The following is a 26,549-nucleotide window of genomic DNA, read 5'->3' on the forward strand; positions in this document are numbered from 1 at the left end:
AACCATTGTGAAGCAATTGTACTCCAATTAAAAAAAAAAGAAAAAAAAAAAGAATCTGCCTTTCAATGCAGGGGATGCAGGTTCCATCCCTGGGCAGGGAACTAAGATCCCACCTGCCGCAGGGCAACTAAGCCTGCACGCCGCAACTACTGAGGCCTTGCACTCTGGAGCCTGCATGCCTGAACTACTGAGCCTGCGCCACAACTAGAGAGAAGCCCACGTGCTGCAACTAGAGAAGCCTGCATGCCACGACGAAAGATCCTGCATGCCGCAACGAAGATCCCACGTGCCGCAACTAAGACCTGACACAGCCTAATAAGTAAATAATTTAATTTTAAAAAAAACCTCTGCAAGTTCCGTGTTATATTAAAATGGAGCAAAGTGGAAAGTGCAAGTCTTGGGGACTAAATCCTAGTTCTGTTATTTCCTAGCTCTGTGCCCTTGGTCAAGTTACTAACGTCTTCTGAGCCTCAGTTTTCCTACCCATAAAGCAGGGAAAATACATTCATTTTCAGAGTTTTGATAACTGAGTCAAATAAAGCATGCAACTGCCCGGAACACTGCCTGACACAAAACAATTTAAAAGAAGAAAAAAAAAGAATCCCTCATTAACACTGCCTCACAGTGTACTACAGTTTTTTTTGTTTTCTTTTTTAAATTAATTTATTTTGGGGTGTGTTAAGTCTTTGTTGCTGTGCATGGGCTTTATTTAGTTGCGGCAAGCGGAGGCTACTCTTCGTTGCGTTGCACGGGCCTCGCACTGTGGTGGCCTCTCCCGCTGCGGAGCACGGGCTCCAGGTTCATGGGCTTCAGTCACTGTGGCTCGTAGGCTCCACAGCACAGGCTCAGTAGCTGTGGCACAGGGGCCCAGTTGCTCCACAGCCTGTGGGATCTTCCCGGACCAGGGCTCAAACCCGTGTCCCCTGCATTGTCAGGCAGACTTGTAACCACTGAGCCACCAGGGAAGCCCGTACTACAGTTTTGTCAAACCTTTCCCATGTGTAATTACATGTTTTGGGAATCATAAGGTAACCTAGGCTATCTATGTTATAACAGAGTCTAACAATACGGGATGAATTTTAAATGAGTTAGAGTATATATTTTATTTCACTAGGGGAGTATACATGTTAAAACTTTCTTTTTAAAATCCATTAAAGGGACTTCCCTGGTGGCACAGCAGTTAAGAATACACCTGCCTACAAGCAGCTCACGCAGCTCGATATCAAAAAAACAAACAACCCAATACAAAATGGGCAGAAGACCCAAAGAGACATTTCTCCAAAGAAGATATACAGATTGCCAACAAACACATGAAAGGATGCTCAACATCACTAATCATTAGAGAAATGCAAATCAAAACTACAATGAGATATCATCTCACACCAGTCAGAATGGCCATCATCAAAAAGTCTACAAACAATAAATGCTGGAGAGGGTGTGGAGAAAAGGGTACTCTCTTGCACTGCTGGTGGGAATGTGAATTGCTACAGCTACTATGGAGAACAGTACGGAGGTTCCTTAAAAAACTACAGAGATACCATATGACCCAGCAATCCCACTACTGGGTATATACCGTGAGAAAACCATACTTCAAAAAGAGTCATGTACGAAAATGTTTATTGTAGCTCTATCTACAGTGGCACGGAGATGGAGGCGGCCTAGGTGTCCATCATCGGATGAACGGATGGGGAGGATGTGGCACATGTATACAGTGTAGTGTTGTTCAGCCATAGAAAGAAACGAAATTGAGCTAGTTGTAGTGGGGTGGATGGACCTAGAGTCTGTCGTACAGAGTGAAGTGAGTCGGAAAGAGAGAGAAATGCTGTATGCTACCACATGTATATGGAATTTAAGAAAAGAAAAAAAGATGTCATGAGTGGCCTAGGGGTAGGACAGGAATAAAGACACAGACCTACTAGGGAATGGAGTTGAGGATATGGGGAGGGGGAAGGGTAAGCTGGGACAAACTGAGAGAGTGGCATGGACATATGAACACTACCAAATGTAAAACAGATAGCTAGTGCGAAGCATCCGCGTAGCACAGGAAGATCAGCTTGGTGCTTTGTGACCAACTAGAGGGGTGGGATAGGCAGGGTGTGAGGGAGGGAGATGCAAGAGGGGAGAGATATGGCAACATATGTATATGTATCACTGATTCACTTTGTTATAAAGCAATTATACTCCAATAAAGAAGTTTAAAAAAAAAAAGAATCCACCTGCCAATGCAGGGGACACAGGTTCGAGCCCTGGTCTGGGAAGATCCCACATGCCACAGAGCAACTAAGCCCATGTGCCACAACTACTGACCTTGTGCTCTAGAGCCCGCGAGCAACAACTACTGAAGCCTGCACACCTAGAGCCCATGTTCCGCAACAAGAGAAACCACTGTAATGAGAAGCCCACATACCACAATGAAGAGTAGCTCCCGCTCACCGGAACTAGAGAAAGCCCACGCACGCGTAGCAATGAAGACTCAACACAGCCAAAAGTAAAATAAAGTTCTCTTTAAAAAAAATCCATTTAAAAAATTATCTTCAAAACATTAAAAACAACCTCTAGATTACTGAAATAATATATTCTCACCTCCTCAAGGGATGATTCCAAATTCATTCCAAAAGCAACTCCCATTAGTCCAAAGAGTGAAAGAGAGAAGGTTCCCATGGTCAACTGTAGGTTCAACCTCATCATCACATTACGGTGGCTGGGGAGGAGAACAACTGCTTAGTTCAGAAGATCTTACCAACTACACGCAGCAAATTCACTACATAATCTATTAAAGACCACATGGATTAAACATACACCTTAAAAAAAGGACATTTCCACGTAGTAATTACAAACAATAATGATGGTATAATTCTTTCCAAAATGGAAAAACAAAGCTATCCTTAAAAGCTTTATTACTGTGTACTATTTTATAAAGAAAATACTTACTGATTGTTTTATACGAGGCCTTCTTACCTGTCCAAGTTGATGAATATGATACTCTGTGAATCATCAATCAGTGCCCTAAGTTCCCGAGCTGCATTGGAAAGATCCTCAGCTAATCGGTAGTAGTTTTCCAACAGCAACTCCATCTCTTCTGCATGGTCAATCCCAGCACTGCTCTTTTCACTTTAATTAAGAATTAACATAATTAACATGCCCCCAATACATGCATTATACATTTAGTACCACAGAACTTCCTGAATTAGTATAAAATATTCAGCTACCAGTGAAAAAACTACCCTTTGCCATTACTATTATTGTGATTGAGGCCAGTCTGGAGTGGCTTTGCCAACTGATCCTAAACATGACACAGGTAGTTGAGGACACGGGTTCCATCCCTACACAGGCCTCACTGTATTCCATGGCCCTGATCCCAGGGACGCTCATGCAATGCTACCAGTTACAGGAAAATGCAGACATGTGAATGCTGATGAATTAGTGCAAATCCCAAATCACTATCAGGTAAAACAAAACCAAAAACTAAAAATGAACATAAAGAGCATTTCCTTTCCAAGGTAAATATATAACATCATTTTCATATATGAAGTAAACCGTTTTTGAAAAATGTCAATACAGTCAGAGGGCTCAAGATGGCTGAGGAGTAGGACGGGGAGCTCACCTTCTCCCACAAATACATCAACACGTGGAACGACTCTCACAGAACACCTACTGAACACTGGCAGAAGACCTCAGACTTCCAAAAGGGCAAGAAAATCTCCACATACTGGGTAGGACAAAAGAAAAAAAAAGAGAGAGAGAGAAAGGAACCGGGAAGGGACCTGCTCCCCAGAGGGAGCTGTGAAAGAGGAAAGGTGTCAGAACACTGGGAAGTCTCCTCACTGGCAGGGAGATCAGCTGGGACGGGGGGCGGGGGGGGGAGCTTCAGAGCCTCGTAGGAGAGCACAACAAGCAGTTTGTGGAGGGCAAAGCGGGGAGAGCCCCACACAGTCAGTTGGTGCCACTGCCTGGCATTCCCCAGCCTGAGACGGTCCTCCATTGGGGTGGGTGGGGGCTGGGTGCTGAGGCTCAGGCTTCGGAGGTCAGAACAGGGGAGAAGACTGGGGGTGGCTGCCTGAGGGGGCTACGGTGTGGTGCGCCACCACTGAGGGAAGAAGCCTGGGCCCCCCAGAGAGGTAGGGCACCACTGCTGGGGTGGGGGGGGCATGAGGAGAGGGGTGGGACCTCCATAGGAGCTTATTTCTCAGGCAGCAGGGCACCGCTTACATGAGCTCTGGGGGTGGGCATGAGCCATCATTGCCATCTCAGGCTCCAGAGGTGGGAGCAGCCTGCCAACGCCGAGGGTCCCGTGACCAAGCACCAACCACTGCCCCTGACCTCCTGGGAGCATGCATGGGGCGTGCACCTGCTCACCCTCTGACAAGGGTATAATGGCCAGCACACGCTGAGGAAAGAGATGGCAAGCATCCAAACCAAAAACAGCCCTCAAGCCAAAAAAATATTAAACCCACAAAAGCTAAGCAGGAATGCTCCCGCATATAAATAGCCCTCCAAGCCTACAGTAGATAATTGTTTCTCCTAAACTCACAGAGTAAGAGAAATATAAGCAAAATGAAGAAACAGAGGAACCACTCCCAGTTAAGAGAATTGCCCTGAAGGAACAATGAAACATACCTCTTCAGTCTAAAAGACACCGAGTTCAAAGAGGAGGTAATGAAAATACTGAAGGAATTAAGAAAGGCCATCAACAGAAATGCAGATTACTGTAAAAAGGAACTAGAAACTATAAGGAGGAGCCAAGAAAAATTAGAAAATTCATTTGCTGAAATGAAAGCTAAGCCAAAGGCAATGAATAGCAGAATGAATAATGCAGAAAAATAAGTGATCTGGAAGACAGAATAATGGAAATTACCCAATCAAAACAGTAGACAGAAAACCAAATGAAAAAAAATGAAAGCAATATAAGAGACCTATGGGATAATATAAAGTGTGCCTATCTATGTATAATAGGGATTCCAGAAGGAGAAAAGGGGATTGAAAATGTATTCGAAGAAATTATGGCTGAAAACTTCCCACATTTAAGAAGGAAACAGATATCCAGATACAAGAAGCACAGAGGGTCCCATACAAGATGAACCCAAACAAACCTACACCAAGACATACTATAATAAAAATGGCAAAAGTTAAAGAGAGGATTCCAAAGGCAGCAAGAGAAAAACAAAAAGTTAGTTACAAGGGAATCCCCTTAAGGCTATCAGCTGATTTCTTGACAGAAACACTGCAAGCCAGAAGGGAGTGGCAAAATATATTCAAAGTTTTGAGAGGGAAAAAATCTGCAAACTGAAATACTCTATCCAGCAAGATTATCATTTAGAATAGGAGGGGAAATAAAGTTCTCAGACGAGCAAAAACTAAAAGAATACAGCAATACCAAACCTATCCTAAAAGAAATATTGAAAGCTCTTCTCTAAATACAAAAGAAGACAATATAGGAAAGGGGAAATCACAGTTGAAAAGTAAATCACTTAAGTTAGCCAGTATACAGATCAAAAAGAAAAAAAAAAACCTACTGTGAAAGGATGGTAAACACAAGAAACAGCAAAAGGATAAATATGAAGCTGTAAAAAAGGACAACAAAATCATAAAATGTGGGGAAGGAGAGTAAGAAAATGTAGATTCTTGTTTTTTAGAATGTGTTTAAGCTTATATGACTATCAGTCTAAAGCAAGCAGACATAGGAAGGAGTTAACATACTTGAAAAACAGGGCAACCACAAATCAAAAGCACACACTAGATCCACAAAAAACAAAAAGAACACAAGCATAAAATAAAAGGAAATCATCAAACCACAAAAAAGAAAAACAAAAAGAAAAGGAACAACAACAAAAATCCATAGAATCAACTGGAAAACAAGGTTTAAAATGGCAATGGATACATATGTATCAATAATTACCTTAAATGTCAGTGGACTGAATGCTCAAATCAAGACAGAGTGGCAGACTGGATAAAAAAACAAGAGCCTACAATATGCTGCCTACAAGAGACCTACCTTAGGGCAAAGGACACACACAGATTGAAAGTGAGGGGATGGAAAAAGATATTTCATGCAAATGGAAATGACAAGAAAGCAGAAGTTGCAAAACTCATATCAGACTATAAAGTAGACTTTAAAACAAAGGCCATAAAGGAAAAGAACACTATATAATGGTAAAAGGATCAATACAGGAAGAGGATTTTACAATCATCACCATATATGCACCTAACATAGGAGCACCAAATCCATAAAACACTAACAGACATAAGGGAAGAAATTGACTGGAATACAATAATAGTAGGAGATTTTAACACCCTACTCACATCAATGGACAGATCTTCTAGATAATCAATAAGGCAAGAGAGATCCTAAATGATGGAATAGGACAGTTAGACTTAATTGATATTTTCAAGACATTACATCAAAAAAACCAAAAACCAAAAAACAGAATACACATCTTTTCAAGTGCACGTGGAACATTCTCTAGGACTGACCACATACTAGGGCACAAAACTAATAACCTCAACAAATTTAAGAGTATAGAAATCATTTCAAGCATCTTCTCTGACCACAACAGCATGAAACTAGAAATCAACCACAGGAAAAGAAATGAGGAAAAAATGATTATATGAAGACTAAACCATATGCTACTAAAAACCAATAGGTCAATGAGGAAATCAAAAAGGAAATTAAAAAGTACCTTGAGACAAACAACAATGAAAACACAACCACACAAAATCTATGGGATACAGCAAAAGCACTTCTTAGAGGGAAGTTCATAGCGATACACGCCTTCCTCAAAAAACAAGAAAACATCTCAACAACCTAACATACCACCTAAAAGAATTAGAAAGAGAAGAAAAACCAAAACCTAAAGTCAGCAGAAGGAAGGAAATAATAAAGATCAGGGAGGAAATAAATTGAGATTAAAAAAATAGAAAAAAAATCAATAAAACCAAAAGCTGGTTCTTTGAAGGGGTAAACGAAATTGACAAACCTCTTGCCAGGCTCACCAAGAAGAAAAAAGAGAGAACCCAAATAAGCAAATTAAGAAATGAAAAAGGAGAAATCTCAACTGATATCACAGAAATACAAAAACCCATAAGAGAATACTATGAACAATTATATGCCAACAAATTTGACAACTTAGAAGAAACAGACAACTTTCTAGAAACGTATAGCCCATCAAAACTGAATCAAGAAGTAGATAATTTGAACAGACCGATTCACTAGAAGTGAAATATAATCTGTAAAAAAACAAAACAAAACTCCCTAAAACAAAAGTCTAGGATCAGATGGCTTCACAGGTGAATTCTACCAAACATACAAAGAAGAACTTATACGCATCCTTCTCAAACTCTTCCAAAAGACTGAAGAGAACACTCCCAAAGACATTCTATGAAGCTACCTACCATCACCCTGATACCAAAGCCAAAGATACCACCAAAAAAGAAAATCACAGGCCAATATCTTTGATGAATATAGATGCAAAAATTCTCAACAAAATATTAGCAAACTGAATCCAACAACACATAAAAAAGATCATACTCCACAACCAAGCAGATCATACTCCACAACCAAGCAGGATTCATCCCAAGTTCACAAGAATGGTTCAACATACGCACATCAATCAGTGTCATACACCACATAAAAGTAAAAAACCACATGATCATCAAAAGATGCAGAAAAAGGGCTTCCCTGGTGGCGCAGTTGTTCAGAATCTGCCTGCCAATGCAGGGGACACGGGTTCGAGCCCTGGTCTGGGAAGATCCCACATGCTGTGGAGCAACTGGCCCCGTGAGCCACAATTGCTGAGCCTGTGCATCTGGAGCCTGTGCTCCGCAACAAGAGAGGCCGCGATAGTGATAGGCCCGCGCGCCGTGATGAAGAGCGGCCCCCACTTGCCGCAACTAGAGAGAGCCCTTGCACAGAAACGAAGACCCGACACAGCCATAAATAAATAAATAAATAAATTTTTTAAAAAAAGATGCAGAAAAAACCTTTGACAAAATTAAAAATCCATTCATGATAAAAACATAGTAAAAGCCATTTATGACAAACCCAAAGACAGTATACTCAATGGTGAAAAGTTGAAAGCCTTTCCACTAAAATCTGGAACAAGACAAGGATGCCCACCTTCACCACTTCTATTCAACATAGTATTGGAAGTCCTAGCCACAGCAGTCAGACAGGAAATAAAAGGTATTCAAATTGGAAGGAAAGAGGTAAAATTGTCACTATATGCAGATGACATGATACCATATACATAGAAAAGCCTAAGGACTCCACACAAAAACTACTAGATCTAATAAGTGAATTCAGCAAAGTAGCAGGATATAAGACTAACATTCAGAAATCTTTACACTAACAATGAAATATCAGAAAGGGAATGTAAAAAACAATACCTTTTAAAATCATACCAACAAACAAACAAAAAAACCCTAGGACTAAACCTGAGCAAGGAGGTGAAAGACTTACATGCTGAGAACTATAAAACATTAATAAAGGAAACTAAAGAGGATTCAAAGAAATGGAAGGATATCCCATGCTCTTGGGTTAGAAGAATGTTGTTAAAATGGCAATACTACCCAAAGCAATCTACAAATTTAATGAGATCCCTATCAAATTACCCATGATATTTTCCACAGAATTAGAACAAATAATCCAAAATTTATATGGAACCATAAAAGACCCAGAATTGCCAAAGCAATCCTGAGGAAACAAAAACAAAGCAGGAGGCATAACTCTTCCAGACTTCAGACAATACTATAAAGCTACAGTAAGCAAAACAACGGATCAATGGAACAGAATTGAGAGCCCAGAAATAAACCCACATACCTACCGTCAGTTCATCATCTACAAAGGAGGCAAGAATATAAACAGGAAAAAGTCTCTTCAGTAAGTAGTGCTGGGAAAGTTGGACAGCTGCATGTTAAGTCAATGAAGTTAGAACAAACCCTCACACCATGCAGAAAAACAAACTCAAAATGGCTTAAAGACTTAAACATAAGACATGACACCATAAAATTCCTAGAACAGAGCATAGGCAAAACATCATCTGACATAAATTGTACCAGTGTTTTCTTAGGTCAGTCTCCCAAGGCAATAGAAATAAAACCAAGAATAAACAAATGGGACCTAATCAAACTTACAAGCTTTTGCACAGCAAAGGAAACCATAAAAAAAATGAAAAGACAACCTATGGACTGGGAGAAAGTATTTCCAAATGATGAGACTGACAAGGACTTAATTCCCCAAATAAACAAACTGCTCATACAACTCAACAACAAAAACACAACCCAATCGAAAAATGGGGAGAAGACCTTAATAGACATTTCTCCAAAGAAGACATACAGATGGCCAGTAGGCACATGAAAAGATGCGCAAAATCACTAATTATTAGAGAAATGCAAATCAAAACTACAATGAGGTACCACCTCACATCAGTCAGGATGGCCATCATTAAAAACTTTACAAATAACAAATGCTGGAGAGGGTGTGGAGAAAAGGAAACCCTCCTACACTATTGACAGGAACGTAAATTGGTGCAGCCACTATGGAAAACAGTACGGAGGTTCTTCAGAAAACTAAAAATAGAACTACCATACGATCCAGCAATCTCAGTCCTGGGCATATACACCTGGACAAAACTATAATTAAAAAAGATACATGCACCTCTATGTTCATAGCAGCACTATTCACAATAGCCAAGACATGGAAACAACCTAAATGTCCATCAACAGATGAATGGATAAAGATGTGGAGGTGTGTGTGTGTATATATATACATACACACACACACACATATATATATGCATGCACGCACATACACACACGCAATGGAATACTACTCAGCCATAAAAAAGAATGAAATAATGCCGTTTGCAGCAACATGGATGCAACTAGAGATTATACTAAGTGAAGTCAGAAAGAGAAAGACAAATACCATATGCTATCACTTATACGTGGAATCTAAAATATGGCACAAATGAACCTATCTACAAAACAGAAACAGACTCACAGACATAGAGAACAGACTTGTAGTTGCCAAGGGGAAGGGGGAGGGAGAGGGATGGACTGGGAATTTGGGGTTAGCAGATGCAAACTATTACATACAGAATGATAACAACAAGGTCCTACTGTATAGCACAGGGAACTATATCCACCCAATCTCCTGGGATAAACCACAATGGAAAAAAATATAAAAAAAGAATGTATATATGTGTATAACTGAGTCACTTTGCTGTATAGCAGAAATTAGCACACATTGTAAATTATCCTCCCTACCAAGGAGGATAAGTGGGAATGAAGCACTCTGTAAAAGACACTTATAAAGCATATTAGAGATAAATTGGTCTAAGAAGCAAAGAAAGCAAGAGTTACAAGAGTGATGAAGTTTCTGCTACTATATCTAGCTGCTATAGTATCAAGCGTTATAGAGCCCTTTTTATCTTAATCGTTCATTAGAATATAGATAACTAATTTCTCAAAATGTTGAAAAATCTGTACACACTACAGAAACTATGCACATCACAAAGGTGTATTAATCTCTGATACTGATCTGCAAAGTACAAAAATGAAATATTTGGGGTATTTTAAAAGTCAACATTTAAACTTGGGTGTGCACAAGAAGTGTAAATGATTCCTAAATTCATAAGAGATAAAAGGTTTATAAGATGAGAGCATTTTTATATTAACCAGACTTACAGAATCTGTGCCAGTGTCTCTACTCGCCTCCCTGCACCCCTCCCTTTCCCTCTTCTCTCCTGAACTCTCCAGGTAAGTTATCTGGGTAGATGTGTATGTTACTTTGGTGGCCAGTCCTCTGAAGATAAAGGTAATGGTGCATGTACAGTCAAAGCCCAGCATATTGTTGTGTACACAGTGTGCACTTAATAAGTCCTCATTAAATTCAATCAGATGCAATATGGATCAGGAAATAGTGAAACAACTGGGGATGAAAAGTGCCTACATCCTCTATCCCAGAAAAATGTTGTGTCCTCCCTAAAAAGTCATTCTGAAAAAGACAAACAACTGATCCTAAGAGAGAAACTAACAAAGCATGACTGTCTACTTACAAGACTTGTGGGTCACTCCACTTTGTCAGACAGAGCTCTTCCAGCAACTCTTCTTCATCCAAGATCTCCAAAATGGACTCTTTGAATATTTTAATATCTGTTTCTAACTCTGACAAGCTGTAAGAGTAGTTGCATAAAAATGATCAATAACATAAACCTATAAAAATATTTCCCTACAAGAATAATGCCTTTTTAGTGTCTTATCAAGTAGATCTACTTATAAATTCATGGTAAACACTGATTTGTAAAAAAAAAAAAAAATTTTTATATTTACTATGCACTCTGAGAATCAATTCCCAATCCCAAAACTACATTAAGTAGTAAAATTAGCCAATGATATAATTTTCAGCATATATTATTTACCTCAGAAACATAATCACTGTGATTTAAGCTTCTGGGCTCAGAAATTTATCTTTACTCTTAATAAGTATGGCAGTGATGAACAGACTATTTACTTTTAATTCATAAAAACATCCTAATATTTTCAGACAAAGAACTACTGATTCAGGAATTTTAACTGTTAACTCCTGAATGGATTTTTAGGGGGTACAAATCCTGAGGGCATGTTCATTCAGTCTGTAATATAAATTAAAATATTATCCTTAAATTCTGGAATGCATTATGATAAACAAAAAACCCCATGGACCTTGGAGGGAAAGAAATTTGGATTTGAGTCTAGATTTGCTATTTAGTAGCTGTTAAAGTTTAGACAAGTTACTTAGACCTCAGTTTTCTTATCTTCAAAATGAGGACCATGTCAACAGGATTGCTGACAGGATGAGATGACATCACACACATAAAAGAGACTGATACAGCATTTCATGCAAAATAGCTTTTCAATAAACATTAGTTTGTGTGCCCCCTTTAGCTCAACTTCCCACCTAGGCTACTTTCTTAAAGTTATGAAAGACAGTGAAAATCAAATATGGAAATGAAGGTACTGAGAGTAAGTCACAAAGTAAAAAATGTCATTATCATTAGCAAGATTAGTTGGTATTTATAAAACAGCTAAGAATTACACTAATTTTGGACCTGAATATACGTTAAACATTTCACTGTTAAGACTACTGAAAGAGAAGTTTAAGACATTTGTGTCTAACTTCCAACTTGGTAAATCACCCATATTTACCTTTTGCCATTTTGTAGTAAGATGTGCAGTTTGCTTCTGTCTATAGAAGAATGTTTGGGATCCACTAAAGCTTCCAATGTCTCAAGGATAATTGGTTGCAAAATGCTAAGTTTCCCCTGAAGAGTGTTGATCTAGATAACAACATGACCTTTCATAAGAATTAAAACAATCTTTTTAGAATACTCAGGGTCAGTGAATCCTCTGATTAAATACAGAAATCTGTAATAGCTAGGAAGGCTGGTAACATTTCAGAACATGGTCACTGCTGGAATGCCCATCCCAGATGATTAAAAACTAGATCTCCTAGGTTAAAAGATAACCATGCATAACGTTGTTAGTAAACTCCCATTTGGTTGCCAGGGAATTAACTCCCATAAGACTCTTCCCCCTACAGACACCAGACACTTATGAAAGGAATGGAGGACTGATTAAAAGAAAAGCTGCCGTTCTTTGGTTAAAACATAAACTTGGGCTTCCCTGGTGGCGCAGTGGTTGAGAGTCCACCTGCCGATGCAGGGGACACGGGTTCGTGCCCCGGTCTGGGAGGATCCCACGTGCCGCGGAGCGGCTGGGCCCGTGAGCCATGGCCGCTGAGCCTGCGCGTCCAGAGCCTGTGCTCCGCAACGGGAGAGGCCACAACAGTGAGAGGCCCTCGTACCACAAAAAAACAAACAAACATAAACTTTACATCTGGTAAACAATACCTATGTTCTTTGTAAATAGGATACAGTTCAAAACTCTTATGAACAAGGCTCTTTTGAAAACCAAAACATACCTTAGACTTTACAAAATAAACTTGAAAAGTCGAAAGTGTATTTATTATTCAGGTTAATATAGGCACAGCAGGAACCAATCAGCAGATATACATTGATACAGCTATACTAGTTCTTAAAATATTAAAATTCTTCCATACCTGTTGGTAAACAGCATAACAGCAGCTGAACTAAGCAGTAAGATTAATTAATAATGTTAATTCCAACATATACTGTCCATCCCAGCATTAGCTGCTAAGAGCTTAGTCAGTCTGTGTAGCTTGCCAGCGACCGTTTATACCTTCATTTCTTTCCATTTTTTCCCTGCTTGGTAACTGGGCTTCAACTAGTCACCATCTCATTGGCTGGCACTAGCTGGTGCTATTGCCTCATTAACCTGAGTAAGGAACAGAGCCATCTCCTACTCCTTCAGTAGAGCAAGGCAGACAAAGAAGGGTGCCAGGTTCCAACAACCCCCACCCACCTCATGTCCCCTTTACTCTCCCCTCTTCTTCTCCCACTCTGGCTAGCATGCTCATGGCACTGACTCTTGCATGTAGCCAGGTACTACATGACTAACGTAGTACCTGAACAGTAGTATCCTAATAGGAGGAAGAAAAGATGAAAGATTTGTCGGGGCCAGGAAAGCAGTGACCATCCTTGTTCAGAGCCTGACAGGATCCCCAGACACTCAATGATTATCAACTTAAAGGAGGAATGGTAAGAAGAATTGTACACGGTTTCTATGTCAAACTAGGTCTCAAACACAGGCATCACTTAGCTAGCTCAAAAAAAGGATTACACAAACAAATCAAAGAATGATATGGAAACTATCAGAATTATTTGATGAAAGATTTGTGCTATAATATTTATCATGTGCAAGCAGTTACACAACAATTTAGAGAATAAAATGGAGTACAGTTAAAACCTTCTGATATGTTCATTTATATCATATTTAGGATAAGTATTTTTGAATTAGCATCCCTGAATACACTTATTAAAATTGAACAACAGGGGCTTCCCTGGTGGCGCAGTGGTTGAGAGTCCGCCTGCCGATGCAGGGGACGCGGGTTCGTGCCCCTATCCCGGAGGATCCCACGTGCCGCGCAGCGGCTGGGCCCGCGAGCCATGGCCGCGGAGCCTGTGTGTCCGGAGCCTGTGCTCCGCAACGGGAGAGGCCACAGCAGTGAGAGGCCCGCGTACAGCAAAAAAAAAAAAAAAAAAAAAAAAAAAAATTGAACAACAGATAAACAACCTGAAATGAGCTTCACTGAATGTCATAACATGACTGTCAAAGAGACTCTATGTATACCATACCTAGAGACTTTACATCTATTTGTTTGGGTCATAAATTTTAAGAATTAAGTACTTTCTGCATATAAGACCCTTAGAAATGTTTTTATTTGGGGGAAGGGTGTGGTTAGGGAAAACGCTACTAAAACAATACCAGGCTTCCCTGGTGGCGCAGTGGTTAGGAGTCTGCCTGCCGAGGCAGGGGACGTGGGTTCGTGCCCCGGTCCGGGAAGATCCCGCATGCCACGGAGCAGCTGGGCCCGTGGGCCATGGCCGCTGGGCCTGCGTGTCCGGAGCCTGTGCTCCGCGGCGGGAGAGGCCACAGCAGTGAGAGGCCCGCGTACCACAAACAAACAAACAAACAAAAAAAGAAAACCAATACCAATGTGTCTTCCTCCTCAATAGCACTGTAAAACCAGAAAACATTCAAGAAGCTAAATAAAAACAGGCTTACCCGATATTGCAGGAGTGCTTCTATAGCTCTAAATTCAAAAGGTAAAGGGTATGTGACAAGTTGACCCTCTCCAGCCAACTGTGAAGGGAGCTCCCGGAACAGCCACTGCTCTAAATTTAAATTACGATAATCTAGTATCAGAAGACACTCTGGAGTTATCACAGCTTTCAAATACTGGGGAAAAAAAAACAACATATATATATATATATATATATATACACACACACATATATATATGTACACACACACGTGCGTATGTAAGTTGTAGAGTTGTAGGGAAAAAATAACCTTCATAAAAGAGGATTTAATACTCTATTAATTTTGGACTAAGCCTAAACCAAATCACTGTTCATTTGGTTTTTCAAAAAAAGTCAAGACTTTTTTTTTTAAAGAGAGGAAGCCTAAAATAAATCCAAGTCTTGATACCTCTAACTCAGTCTCAACAGAACTAGAATTAAACAAATTATGTATTTATTAGGACTTCCAGGGTAATCATGAGGAATATAGAGAACAAAGGAAACAAGATAAGGTCTTCTTAAAAGTCAGGTATTCAGCAGACTTTTAGAAAAGATTTAGTTTAATCATGATTAGTTTGGCTGAAATGGGAAAGTTTCCTTTTTAAAGTATCACCAAAACACATTAAGCTAATTCAAAATGATAAAGATAAAATGTATCCTTAGCGCTCTAATTTAGAACACTATGAAATTAAAAATTTATTCTAAAATGACTGACATCTTTTATGTTAGAAGAGTAACACAGAAGAGTAGCCTGTGGCCACTGTATTAGTGACATAAAAATCAGAAATTTTTCTTTCACATTTTCCCCATTTTACAGCTGATCCTTGAACAACACTGGCTTGAACGATTCGGGTCCACTTACATGCAGAATTTTTTCAGTAGTAAATACCACAGTACTACACTATCTGTGGTTGGTTGAATCTGAGGATGTGCAACAGCAGATATGGAGGAACCGTGACTATAAATTTTATGTGGATTTTTGACCGTGTGGAGGTTCAGCGCCCCTGACCCCCATGTGGCTCAAGGGTCAACTATAATATGAACATTTTTATTCAGAAAAGTTGAAAAATTACACAGTGAAAACCTATACACATACCAATTCGATACAATTAACATTCTGCTAAATCTGCTTTATCACATACTTCTCTATCTCTTCATTAAAGAGGTACTGTTTGGAAGGGTGCTATCTATTGATAATAAAAGTGAAGAATGTGTTTTGGAGAAAAATCACTTGGGAAAAGACTGCTTCCCTTTTTAATTTTTTAAAAAATTAATTCTAGATAAATTGACAAAAACCTGCCATCAAAGACTTTTTGAAGAAAGCAAGTCTCATGTCCACTGCAGCACCGATACCACTGAGACCTGCGTCCCCTCATCTATTTCCAAACCTTAAACATTAGCCCACTAAAATAACTTAAAGCTTTCCATAAAAACAAAAATTTAAATTAAGATGATAAACTTTAAAGGATATTCTTAGGCTATTTGGAAAACCAGAATATATTCTTAGTAGCTGAAGTTACACTACAATTACACATAACTGTATACAACTGAAAATGTCTATTATAAATCAAGATTCTTTCTCTTATTTCAGAAACTAGAGACTAAATTCAAACAGTGAGAATGGAGACCAAAGTCAGATCTTTTCCATCATAAATAGAGCAGTGCTATGCCTGCTGAGCATTATGTATATAATCCATGTAAAATGAGTTTTACTCTTAACAACATGTTATATTATAAAATATTCTATGTTTCACATAGCTATTTTTATTACGAAATTACTTTTAACCTAGTTATTGATCAAGATAGTTAGGAAGTAACTTTTATAAGACTGCAGTGGAGAAATGTATATGAAATAAAATCCTTTACCTCCATTCTCATGATAATCCTATTGTTTCTGGTTGTGATGCTCATTAAATGCTGAAACCTCAAATCTCTGGCTTGAAGACCTAATTCTTGATATAAGTCAGTTTTCTTCCTTTCTATAAAAGAAACATGTTCAATAAAAAAAAGTGGCTAAACCAACAAACCGAAAAGTTTAGGTTTTTATATCAGAGTACCCTCCCACCACCAAGATAATCTTCTATTACTACCAGAAACGAGAGCTAAACTGGGTCTTTTTAATACCCATTTCTACCTCAAAAACATACTCAGGCTAAATCTGGTCAAACTAATTTTTCTTTTCTCCTTTTAACCATACTTCATAAAATTTCTCTGTACTTAGAAAAGCCCCTTGGGACCAATATAAAAACCATAGCTATACATCATTGGAATTTACAGTATCAATTTCTAGCTCTAGATTCATGGATTTTTAAATATGAACTGTATAGAACTACAGTTCTATTTTCTATTTTTTCCTTACTACATTATCAACTTCAGCATTTTAAATCTATGAACAGACAAGTTCAATCTTCTTTGTTCTTGGACTAATACAAAATGAGAAAATGAAGTCAGTTCTCACACTAGATTCTCCTACCTGAGAACTAAATTTATTACCTAAGAGAAAGCAAAACAGATGAAGGAACTCAAGAAATGATACTCGTAATAGTAGCATCTATTCTTGTAGTATCAAGTCACACCTGTGATAGAGCTCTAAGTAGAGTAACCTTTTGAAGGAGATGCCGAGCCAAAAAACGCCCAAAATACTCCACTAGGATCTTAGCAACAGCAGGAACAGGACCACGGGGTGGGAAGGACGTGGGAGACCTGCAGCCTGCACCTGAGCTCAGACAGTAAAGTTATGCTTGGTTTCATTTAAAAAAGTGACCGTCCATAGGAGCCATCGCTGGCAGAGTTCCATCTGACTGCCATCCAGTGCCCTGTCCCTTCTGTCTGCTGTCACCCAGTGCTACTGCAGTAACAGTGGTATTATGTGATTCTCTGCCTTCAACATGGTACAGGAGGAGAGGGACATGAGGACTGGGGCAGTGAAAGGGAGATTAAGGAAGAGAAACAAAAGGGAGAAGAATGTTTCTCTCTCAGCTGCACACCAGCCTATGCTCTTCTTTTAACATCCTGTTAGAGTGAAAGTGGCTCCTGACACAACAACACAGATCAGGTGTTGCCAGTTCCAATTAGGACAGATTGGCAAATGCTGAAAAAGATCTCCTTCAACACATCCATATACGCAAAGAATATTCTACTCAAAATATTATAATTTCTTGACTTCCAGTGGGTTCACTCATTCACTGCTGAGTGATTTAAAAGAAAATTACAGATACTCACCAAAAGAAGTAACCTTTCCCCCTTTGTCAAATTTTGTCTGGAGAGAGATAATAAAATATTATTTTCTCCCAAATCAGTACACTATTTATGGTATCATATCATATGGTATTATAATCCTCCCAAATACTGAAATACAGATTAAAAACCATAACTGCCCTTAAGTTAAATTCAGTTTTGAGTTAAGGGTCAAAAAAAAAAATCCCTTTCCCTTTGCTAGGACAAATCTGACCCTGGATTAACTTTCTAACTTGGATCCCCGGGAGATCTGATAAAGGACTGTCAGTTGTGTTACTAGGCAACAACGCTTATGGTAAAAGTGACTGGTAGACAGACTGCCCTGGACTGGAAAGACTAAGAACAGACTACAGACACCTGTGGGGAAGCCATGGTTCTGCCTTTCCCGAGTGTAGTGGTTCTTGTAACTGACTATGCTCCTTGTGGGAGCCCTGGATGTGTCTCCGGGATGGTTACAAGATACTGGCACTAGAGGGCCTGGGAATTCTAAGCCAAGGTGGATCTCACAGCCACATTTGAGAATATCCTCTCCTCGCAACTGAGCTGTCACACAGGGGGCCACAGGAGCCCCTGCCTGGCTGTAAGGACTTCTTTTGAAGAGAAAACACCTAATGCTTCCCTTCTGCACTTCCTATCCTTTATCCTTCTGAACAGACTGGGACCAAGTGTGGCTTATCTTGTGAATCTAAGTATCTATGGGAGGCTATGAAGTCTCTCTGGTGGGTGTTGCAGAATCAATAAATGTTTACAAAAAAGACCTCTTCTGGGGCTTCCCTGGTGGCGCAGTGGTTGGGAGTCCGCCTGCCGATGCAGGGAACGCGGGTTCGTGCCCCTGTCTGGGAGGATCCCACGTGCCGCGGAGCGGCTGGGCCCGTGGGCCATGGCCGCTGGGCCTGCGCGTCCAGAGCCTGTGCTCCACAACGGGAGGGGCCACAGCAGTGAGAGGCCCGCGTACCGCCAAAAAAAAAAAAAAAAAAAAGACCTCTTCTGATAGTTTAGAAAGAGGACACAATGCAGAAACTGTGCTTATTTCCTATAAAGCAGAGGGAAGGTTTTCCTGTAATACTTGTCCATAGTCAAGTTTGAAGATATCAAATAATATTTAATGAATCACTAGGTACTGGGCTGTATTAATTACTATTAAATATGCATTTTCAGGAAGACATACTCTAAGATACAGTTGTAGGTCCAAGTCCTGGGTTATTACCATGGAAAATACACATGCTGTGTTAATAATAACACAATAAAACCTCACAATATATATATCAGCTTGCTTCTCATGAGCAAAGATAAGATCAACAGGAATATATGAGTATCATAAAACATCAGAGTTCAAGGGAAATTTACATCAAGGGAAGCTTTATGTTTTGTGTAATACACACTAGCTTTCCTCCTTACACTTATTTCACAAATATATACATCTGCTGCAGAAAATTTGAAAATAAAGATAAATAAAACTATTTGGTCACAAATTTTAGAGAAAACCATGCTAATATTTTACTGAATGTCCTTCCAGACTTTTTCCTATTAAATATATTCATGTTACACACACTTCTTTGCAGTCTCCCCTCCACTTTCAACTTAACAATGTATGGTGAATATTTTTGCATCTCAATATTTATATTTTTTCCTTAATGGGATTTTTTTGGTTTAAAAAAAACCATGAGATCACACAAACTGATTTTTTAAAAAAATGTTTACCTTGTAATATAACTCACATTATTTCAAGTAGCATCAACTGATTTTAAGTGCTCTTGGTAGACAATGATTTCACCTGCAAAGACCCTTCTTTCAATAGTTAACACCTGATTTTGTACTGTTAATTAAACTGGCTAATTCTTCCAGAACAGTGAATAAGAGTGATAACCCCCAGAACTATATGTAAAAGTTATCTTGTTCTGTATAGTTGATAAAGAAAAGTTCTTATGTTAGTAAGCCTAAATAATAAGGATGATATATAATGGCTAATATATACTGAATGCTTACCATGCATGAGGTATTATTTTTAAGGGTTTTACATATGTGAGTTAATTTAAATCTCACAATTCTATAAGGTGGGTACTTTTACCCCCAGTATACAGGTGAGAAAACTAGGGCACAAAGATGTTATCATAACTTGTCCAAGTCCATCCAGTTCGTAAGAGACAGAGTTGAGATCTGAAATTAGAAACTCTGGCTCAGAGCAAGCACTTTATTTTTCTCTCTCTAAATATGTGTGTGTGTGAAACACACCATTTGTGTTATTTTATTCAATTTTTTTTCTGAAAAAAAGAGAAAGCTGCAGAGATCATGACCCTTCAAAGCATGCACTCTCAGGTAATACACTGTGCTGCCCTCAAAATGCTTCTGCATATATTACGTTGCATAGCACAGGTTCAAGCCGTTTTGTAATTAACAGCCTTCAAGGATTTCTAAATAGATTTCTGGAGAAATCTTGAGTATTCAAATAGGCAGCTCTGAATTGTGATTTGAGCCACCTGTTCTAGTATTAAAAGATGAGCTCTTTAGTCATTAGCAAAGTTTCGAGAGTGCTGTGAAGCAAACCTAGCTGGTACTCAGGTCACTGGCTAAGCAAAAGACAATGACTTATAAGGATTCATTATAAAACAAAGTAAGTAATATCATCAAACGGACCACACATACTCACCACAGTAAACACCGGGGCTACACTGGCTAAAGTGGCTTGAGAGACATCAGAAGTTCTAAACCGGTGAATTTCACCTGAAAAATGAATCAGAGAATTCCTTGTGATCATATGATTGGTTTTCACATGCAGCTAAGATATAATTCTCACAGTATGTGGAGGTCTTCAGACTATTTTACTATGTTTTGAATCTTTTTCCTAGAGGGAAAATAAGAAACACTCTTGTTAATATTTGTAGGTGATAATGTTACGTTTGGCAATGAATGAGTAGCTTAGGTGAGGCATTAGAATAATCTATGGACTCCAATCACCCTTTTTCCTTTCTAAGTATTATTGATATCTTATAGTTGGATGAACAAGTATATTACAATGTTCTGAGATTAAAATAAAATGTCCATTCTTTTTTGCCTAGTTTAGAAAGGCTCTTCATGCAAGTTACATTGGTACAGTTTAGAAAACATACATTCCAAGAACCACTTGACCTTTCAGCATTCCAATATCAGGATTATTTGACCTTTAAATTATGAAACCTACTGATTTTACTTCTGTGTATTAACTTCTTTTCCACACATATACTTTAGAGTGAACATACTTATGAAATAACCTACTGCACTGGAATGGAGACCCCAGTGAACTGGAATAAAGACAAATCTTTATTTGAAAATAAACCTATTTAAAACATGTGATTTCAACTGAAGTGAGCTCTCAAGTATAACCAAGTAAATTTAATGCCCGACAAAGGACACTGTTCAAAATACTAAACATAAGAGGAATGAACAGAATTGCTATCTACAGAACGTGTAGATATATTCTCATTTCTGACCTTATTCCTTCCTATTACATACATTTAAAGACATATAACTTGTTACCACCTGAGGTTTGTTGGTTCCCTTCTACAAAATACAAACTATGTTACGAGGGTCAGCTGAATAAAGGTTAAAGAGCTACACATCAGCACTTGCTAATCAGTCACAAATTAGATTAAATGTTACCATCTAATGTTTTGTTCTAAAACATGAGATGGGCTGAACCTGGGTTCCCAGGCATTTACCAAACAAAGAAGGGAATACGAAATGTAACCCAGCTTGGAAAGAGTCTCCTAATGGGTTTGGGGAAGAAGGTGGAGACGGTGAATTACTTCGGGAGCATTTTGAGAGTACAACTGAGAAACTTACTTGAGCACGTTTTTTGCGAAGCCATATATTTTAATGCCTTTTGTTTCTCAGCAATCTTAGCACCCACACGGTCACATGTGTGAAAATGTCAACGTATTACCGTCATGCTCTATCATTCAGGGGAAAAAAAAATAACTCAAATTTCAACCCCGCTCCCCCCATCCCCCGACTCCTTCTGGCTGTCTGGTTACACAGTACTTGGAAAAAAAGTCAGATCTTTCTCAGAAGCAACTCTTCCTATTAAGTTTCAAAGTCTTCAGCCTCACCTCTAGGTGCTTCCCCCACCCCTTACCTGAGCAACTGGAAAAGGTATAAATGTGTCCGTCCATAAGGAAGAGTAAGAAGACAGGGAAGATACTTAAAAAAATATTTCAGGTAGATAAGCCTAATCTTAGCTTCAGCACTATGATGATTAAAGTCTTTTCACAAGCGCACTTAGGCCTGGAGATTTGCAGCCGGGGCGGTGGGAAAGACAGAGGCCTGTCGGGTCGGGCTCTAGCTGGGCACAAGGCGCAGTGCTCAGTCGCGTTCGGGGCTGGTGGGACGCAGCTCGGCCCGCGGACCTGTGCAAGGGGACAAGAGCCGGGCGCCCAAGGGAGGACCTGGAGGCCGAGGCCGGAGCAGCCACAGCCACGTGGGCTCCGGCGGTCTGGTCGGGGCCCCGGGAGCACGGCAAGCCCGGCGTCCCGGGGCTGCGGGGCGGAGAGGGGAGTACCTGCCGTGGGGAGCCGGCGGGGCCCGTACAGCGGCGCGGCCCACCTCCTTCCGAGCAGCTGGGCAGCGCGGCCGCAGGCGGCAACGGGGCGAGTCCCGGGGGTCAAGCCCAAGGCCAGAGCGCACAGGGTGCGCCGGGGCAACCTCACCGCGCGGGGCAGGAGCTGGGCCAGGCTCCGCAGGCATTCCATGGCGCTGGAGCGAGGAGGAGGCAGCTGCGAGACCCCAGCCCTTCATACCTGAGGGTAGCGAAGCAGCCGGCACTTCGCGACCCCGCGCGAGCGCCCAAGCTGCAGCCGCTGCCTACCGGGCATGCGCGGAGCGTGCTGGCGTCTAATGTTCTGCGCATGCTCGGCAGGTGCCTTTGGGCGGGCATCTCGTGTCCCTCGGCCAATCGGAGTTTGTCTCCTGCACCTGAGTCTGTACCTGTAAAGCGTGTAGGGACCGGCTCGGGGGGGCGGGGCGCGTTCACCTGCGTGAGTCGAACTATCTAACCCAGATTCGACCCTTAGGGCCTTGGAGCGGTCAGGTCGGCGCGTAGAGTGTCGATTATTTCTATTAACTAGTAATCGTTAAATGTGAAAAAATACCCAGCATGTATATAATGCTTTGCGGTCTCTGGAGCACTTTCAAACGTATGATGCAGTCTGCAATTTGGAAGTGAGGAAATTATCCCCATTCCCAACTCAATTTATATTTAAGTTTAATGTAGCAAAAATAATTAACCGTCATATGGAATGATATATTACATTTTGCTAGTGAAGACTGAGGAACATAAACGCGTAGGATTTATAGTCTGTATTTAATCAAACGTAAGATAGTATCAATTTAAAGGTGCCAGTTTATATACCACCAAGAAAGAAAAATTGCTGATAAACTTTGCTCTCTATATCATTTAAGAGTCATCCCAATTTCAGTCTGTAAAATAAAAAAAAGTTAGGCTTAGAATTGATGAAATATAGTATATATACATCTTTTTAAAGTGTGAGTTAAGACTTGTCGCTTACAAGGTAGAAATGCAAGGCAGACACAAGTTTCACAGATTCCCATTCAATCACTATGTATGAGTACAGAGCTGAGGAAACACGAGAGAACTTTTTCCCCCCCTGTAGGATATTGAGACTGAGGATGGATTAGGCGGCAGTAGACAGAGAGAAGGCTTCCAAAACAGGGGACATTTGACTTGAGCATTGAGGGCAAAGGAGGACTTCCAGCAGTGCTTCCTTGGCAGTGGGATGGGGTGGGGTTTGGAAAGTCTGGAAAAGAGCCCTGGGTATATAGTACATGGCCGGTAGATTTTTCATGTAACTAAGGGCAAAAAGGATGAAATACATCTTTCAAGAACATTGCGTGCCTTCAGAGACAATACTTAGTCCCCAGCATGAAGAGACAACTCTGTTTAAGATGACCCTTACAGAGCCTTAGAAAAACTCTGGGACATGGCCAGACACATGGCCTTGAAACTCATGTCAAGGATTTAGAATTTCATCTGAGAGGGGTGGGAGCCATTGTGGGGACTTTGAGCAGAGAAGTAAATCTGATTTATGTTTAAATGGATTGTTCAGGCTGTGTGGGGAAGAGATTACAGAAAGGTAAGCGTGGAAGCAGATAGATGGTGATGATGGTTTGGGTTAAGGTGGAGTTGGTGGAGACTGGATGGGTTTGGTGCTATAAACTGAAGGCTGAGTTGACAAGATTTGCTGATGGGATGTAAATAAAGAGGCATAGAAGCTGACGCCAAATTTTTTGGCCTAAACAACTGGGCATTCATGGTGCCATTTACTGAACTAGGGAAATTTGGAGAGGAGCAAGTTTAGATGGAGAGCAGATGATGGCTTGGCGTTTGGTTCTGGGCATGTTAACTTTGAGAGCTCTACTAGACAGATATCTAAGCATAGATATCAAGTAAGCAGTGTGGAGTCTGGGGAGATTTTGGAGCTAGATATATACATTTGAGACTATATAGAAATATTTAAAGCCATATGATTGGGTAAAATCTCTTAGGAGGTGAGACAGGAAAGAGAAAAGTTCCTGTGATTCAGCTCTAGGTCTTCCAACATTTAATGGTTAAGAATCGAAGATGGATCCAGCAGAATATGAGAAGGCATGGCCAGGAAGGAGAAGTAAAATTAGAGAGGGTGGGATCCTTGAAGCTAACTGGAGAAAGTGTGTCAGGAATGAGGAAGTGATCAGTTATGTCAAATACTACTGTTTGGTAAGTGAGAAATGAGAATTGTCTATAGTGGATGTGATGCTGTGGAGCTTACTGGTGATCTTGACAGGAACCGTTTTCAGAGAGTGGTAGGGAATGGGATCTGGATTATCACCTTCCTTTTTAAAAATTTTTTTTTATTGGGGTATAGTTGTGTTACAATGTTGTGTTAGTCTCTACTGTTCATCACCTTCCTTTTCATCTCAAGCCATGACAGAATCCCAAAAGATTCTGCACCTATATAACAATTTGGCTTTAACATTCCTTAATCTCTTTCCTTATCTCTTGAGCTTCAAAGCACGTCGGTGACCTAATCCCCCAGGATCACACTCTGGATTGTGTTCTCACCCAGAATTGTTTCATCACAGAAATGTTATACCAGTTATGCACACCATAGCCTCCTGGAGGCTCTACACCCACAGTGATTATATTCTTCCATCAGACCCTTCCTGGATACTCTTCCTTCTCTACCCAGCCCATATTATGTAACTGATCACTGAAACCACTAAGACTTGTACTTGGAGCATGTTGCACTCATGGGATGTAATCATAGAAGCCACTTTATTTTTGTCTCTTTAATCCTGCTGAGTGGGGCTAGTCTTTCTCTTGCCTCTTGAAAACTTGAGCCGGTTCCATGACTTCTCCAGTCTTTCAGTCCTATGTTCGTTTTAGTCTCAATTCAGCAATTTAAAATATCCACTCCTTATTATGTTTAGTGAAATAAGTCAGAAAAAGACAAAGACTGTATGTTATCACTTATATGTGGAATCTAAAAAATAAAACAAATGAATGAATATAACAAAACAGAAACAGACTCATAGATACAGAGAACAAATCAGTGGTTACCGGTGGGGAGAGGGATGTGGGGAGGGGCAAGATAGGGGTAGGGGATTAAGACGTACAAACAGCTATGTATAAAATAAATAAGCTACCAGGATACAGCACTGGGAATAGAGCAAATATTTTATAATAACTATAAATGGAGTATAATCTATAAAAATTTTGAATCACTATGTTGTGCACCTGAAACTAATATATTGTAAATCCACTATACGTCAATAAAATAAAACATCCACTCCGTATACTTCAATTCAGTAATTTGCAGTCTCAGACCCAGTATACTAATTGTTGTTTCAATCTTCATTCAAAGGAAAGACTCAGTTCCTCTTTCCTTTTTAAGCCTGGGGGCAAATAAGAATTTTGGGTGTGGGTAGAGATTCTGGGCAGCTCCTTCTACCCATTTCCCACTGCCTTTCTTATTCCATGGCTGCTGTTTCTGACTCTGCTGGGGCAGTGAAGCAAAGTTAACAGTGAACCGGGGCTTCCCTGGTGGCACTAGTGGTTAAGAATCCGCCTGCCAATGCAGGGCACACGGGTTCAAGCCCTCGTCCGGGAAGTTCCCACATGCCGCGGAGCAACTAAGCCCGTGCACCACAACTACTGAGCCTGCACTCTAGAGCCCGCGACCCACAACTACGGAAGCCCACGTGCTTAGAGCCCGTGCTCCGCAACAAGAGAAGCCACTGAAATGAGAAGCACCGCGACCAAGAGTAGCCCCTGCTCACCGCAACTAGAGAAAGCCCGCGCACATCAACGAAGACCCAATGTAGCCAAAAATAAATTTAAAAAAATAAATAAGTTGAAAAATAAATAAAGAACTAAAAAAAAAAGCTAAAAAAAAAGTGAACCAAATGTGTTTTTTTTTGTTTTGTTTTTGGTTTTTTTTTTTTTTCGGTATGTGGGCCTCTCACTGCTGCGGCCTCTCCCATTGCGGAGCACAGGCTCCGGACGCACAGGCTCAACAGCCACGGCTCACAGGCCCAGCCGCTCCGCAGCACGCGGGATCCTCCCGGACCGGGGCACGAACC

At 40.3% G+C, this 26,549-nt stretch overlaps 1 protein-coding gene across 1 annotated transcript in view; it reads right to left on the reverse strand.

The window, feature by feature from the left end:
• MRS2 (magnesium transporter MRS2) overlaps window positions 1–22,773 on the reverse strand; it is a 42,828-nt gene extending 20,055 nt beyond the window's left edge. The window contains exons 1-9 of the mRNA XM_081245511.1: window positions 22,471–22,773; window positions 20,584–20,657; window positions 17,922–17,958; window positions 16,566–16,678; window positions 14,683–14,856; window positions 12,184–12,314; window positions 11,055–11,171; window positions 2,959–3,111; window positions 2,584–2,701 (exon numbers count right to left, since the gene is read on the reverse strand). Of these exons, the coding sequence (XP_081101637.1) occupies window positions 2,584–2,701; window positions 2,959–3,111; window positions 11,055–11,171; window positions 12,184–12,314; window positions 14,683–14,856; window positions 16,566–16,678; window positions 17,922–17,958; window positions 20,584–20,657; window positions 22,471–22,660 (1,107 nt within the window). The 5' untranslated portion in view covers window positions 22,661–22,773. The remainder of the gene's footprint in view (window positions 1–2,583; window positions 2,702–2,958; window positions 3,112–11,054; window positions 11,172–12,183; window positions 12,315–14,682; window positions 14,857–16,565; window positions 16,679–17,921; window positions 17,959–20,583; window positions 20,658–22,470) is intronic.
• Between the last annotated feature and the right edge of the window lie 3,776 nt (window positions 22,774–26,549).

Source organism: Mesoplodon bidens (assembly GCF_964165515.1).
Source record: "Mesoplodon bidens genome assembly, chromosome: 10".
Lineage (NCBI taxonomy): Eukaryota > Metazoa > Chordata > Mammalia > Artiodactyla > Ziphiidae > Mesoplodon > Mesoplodon bidens.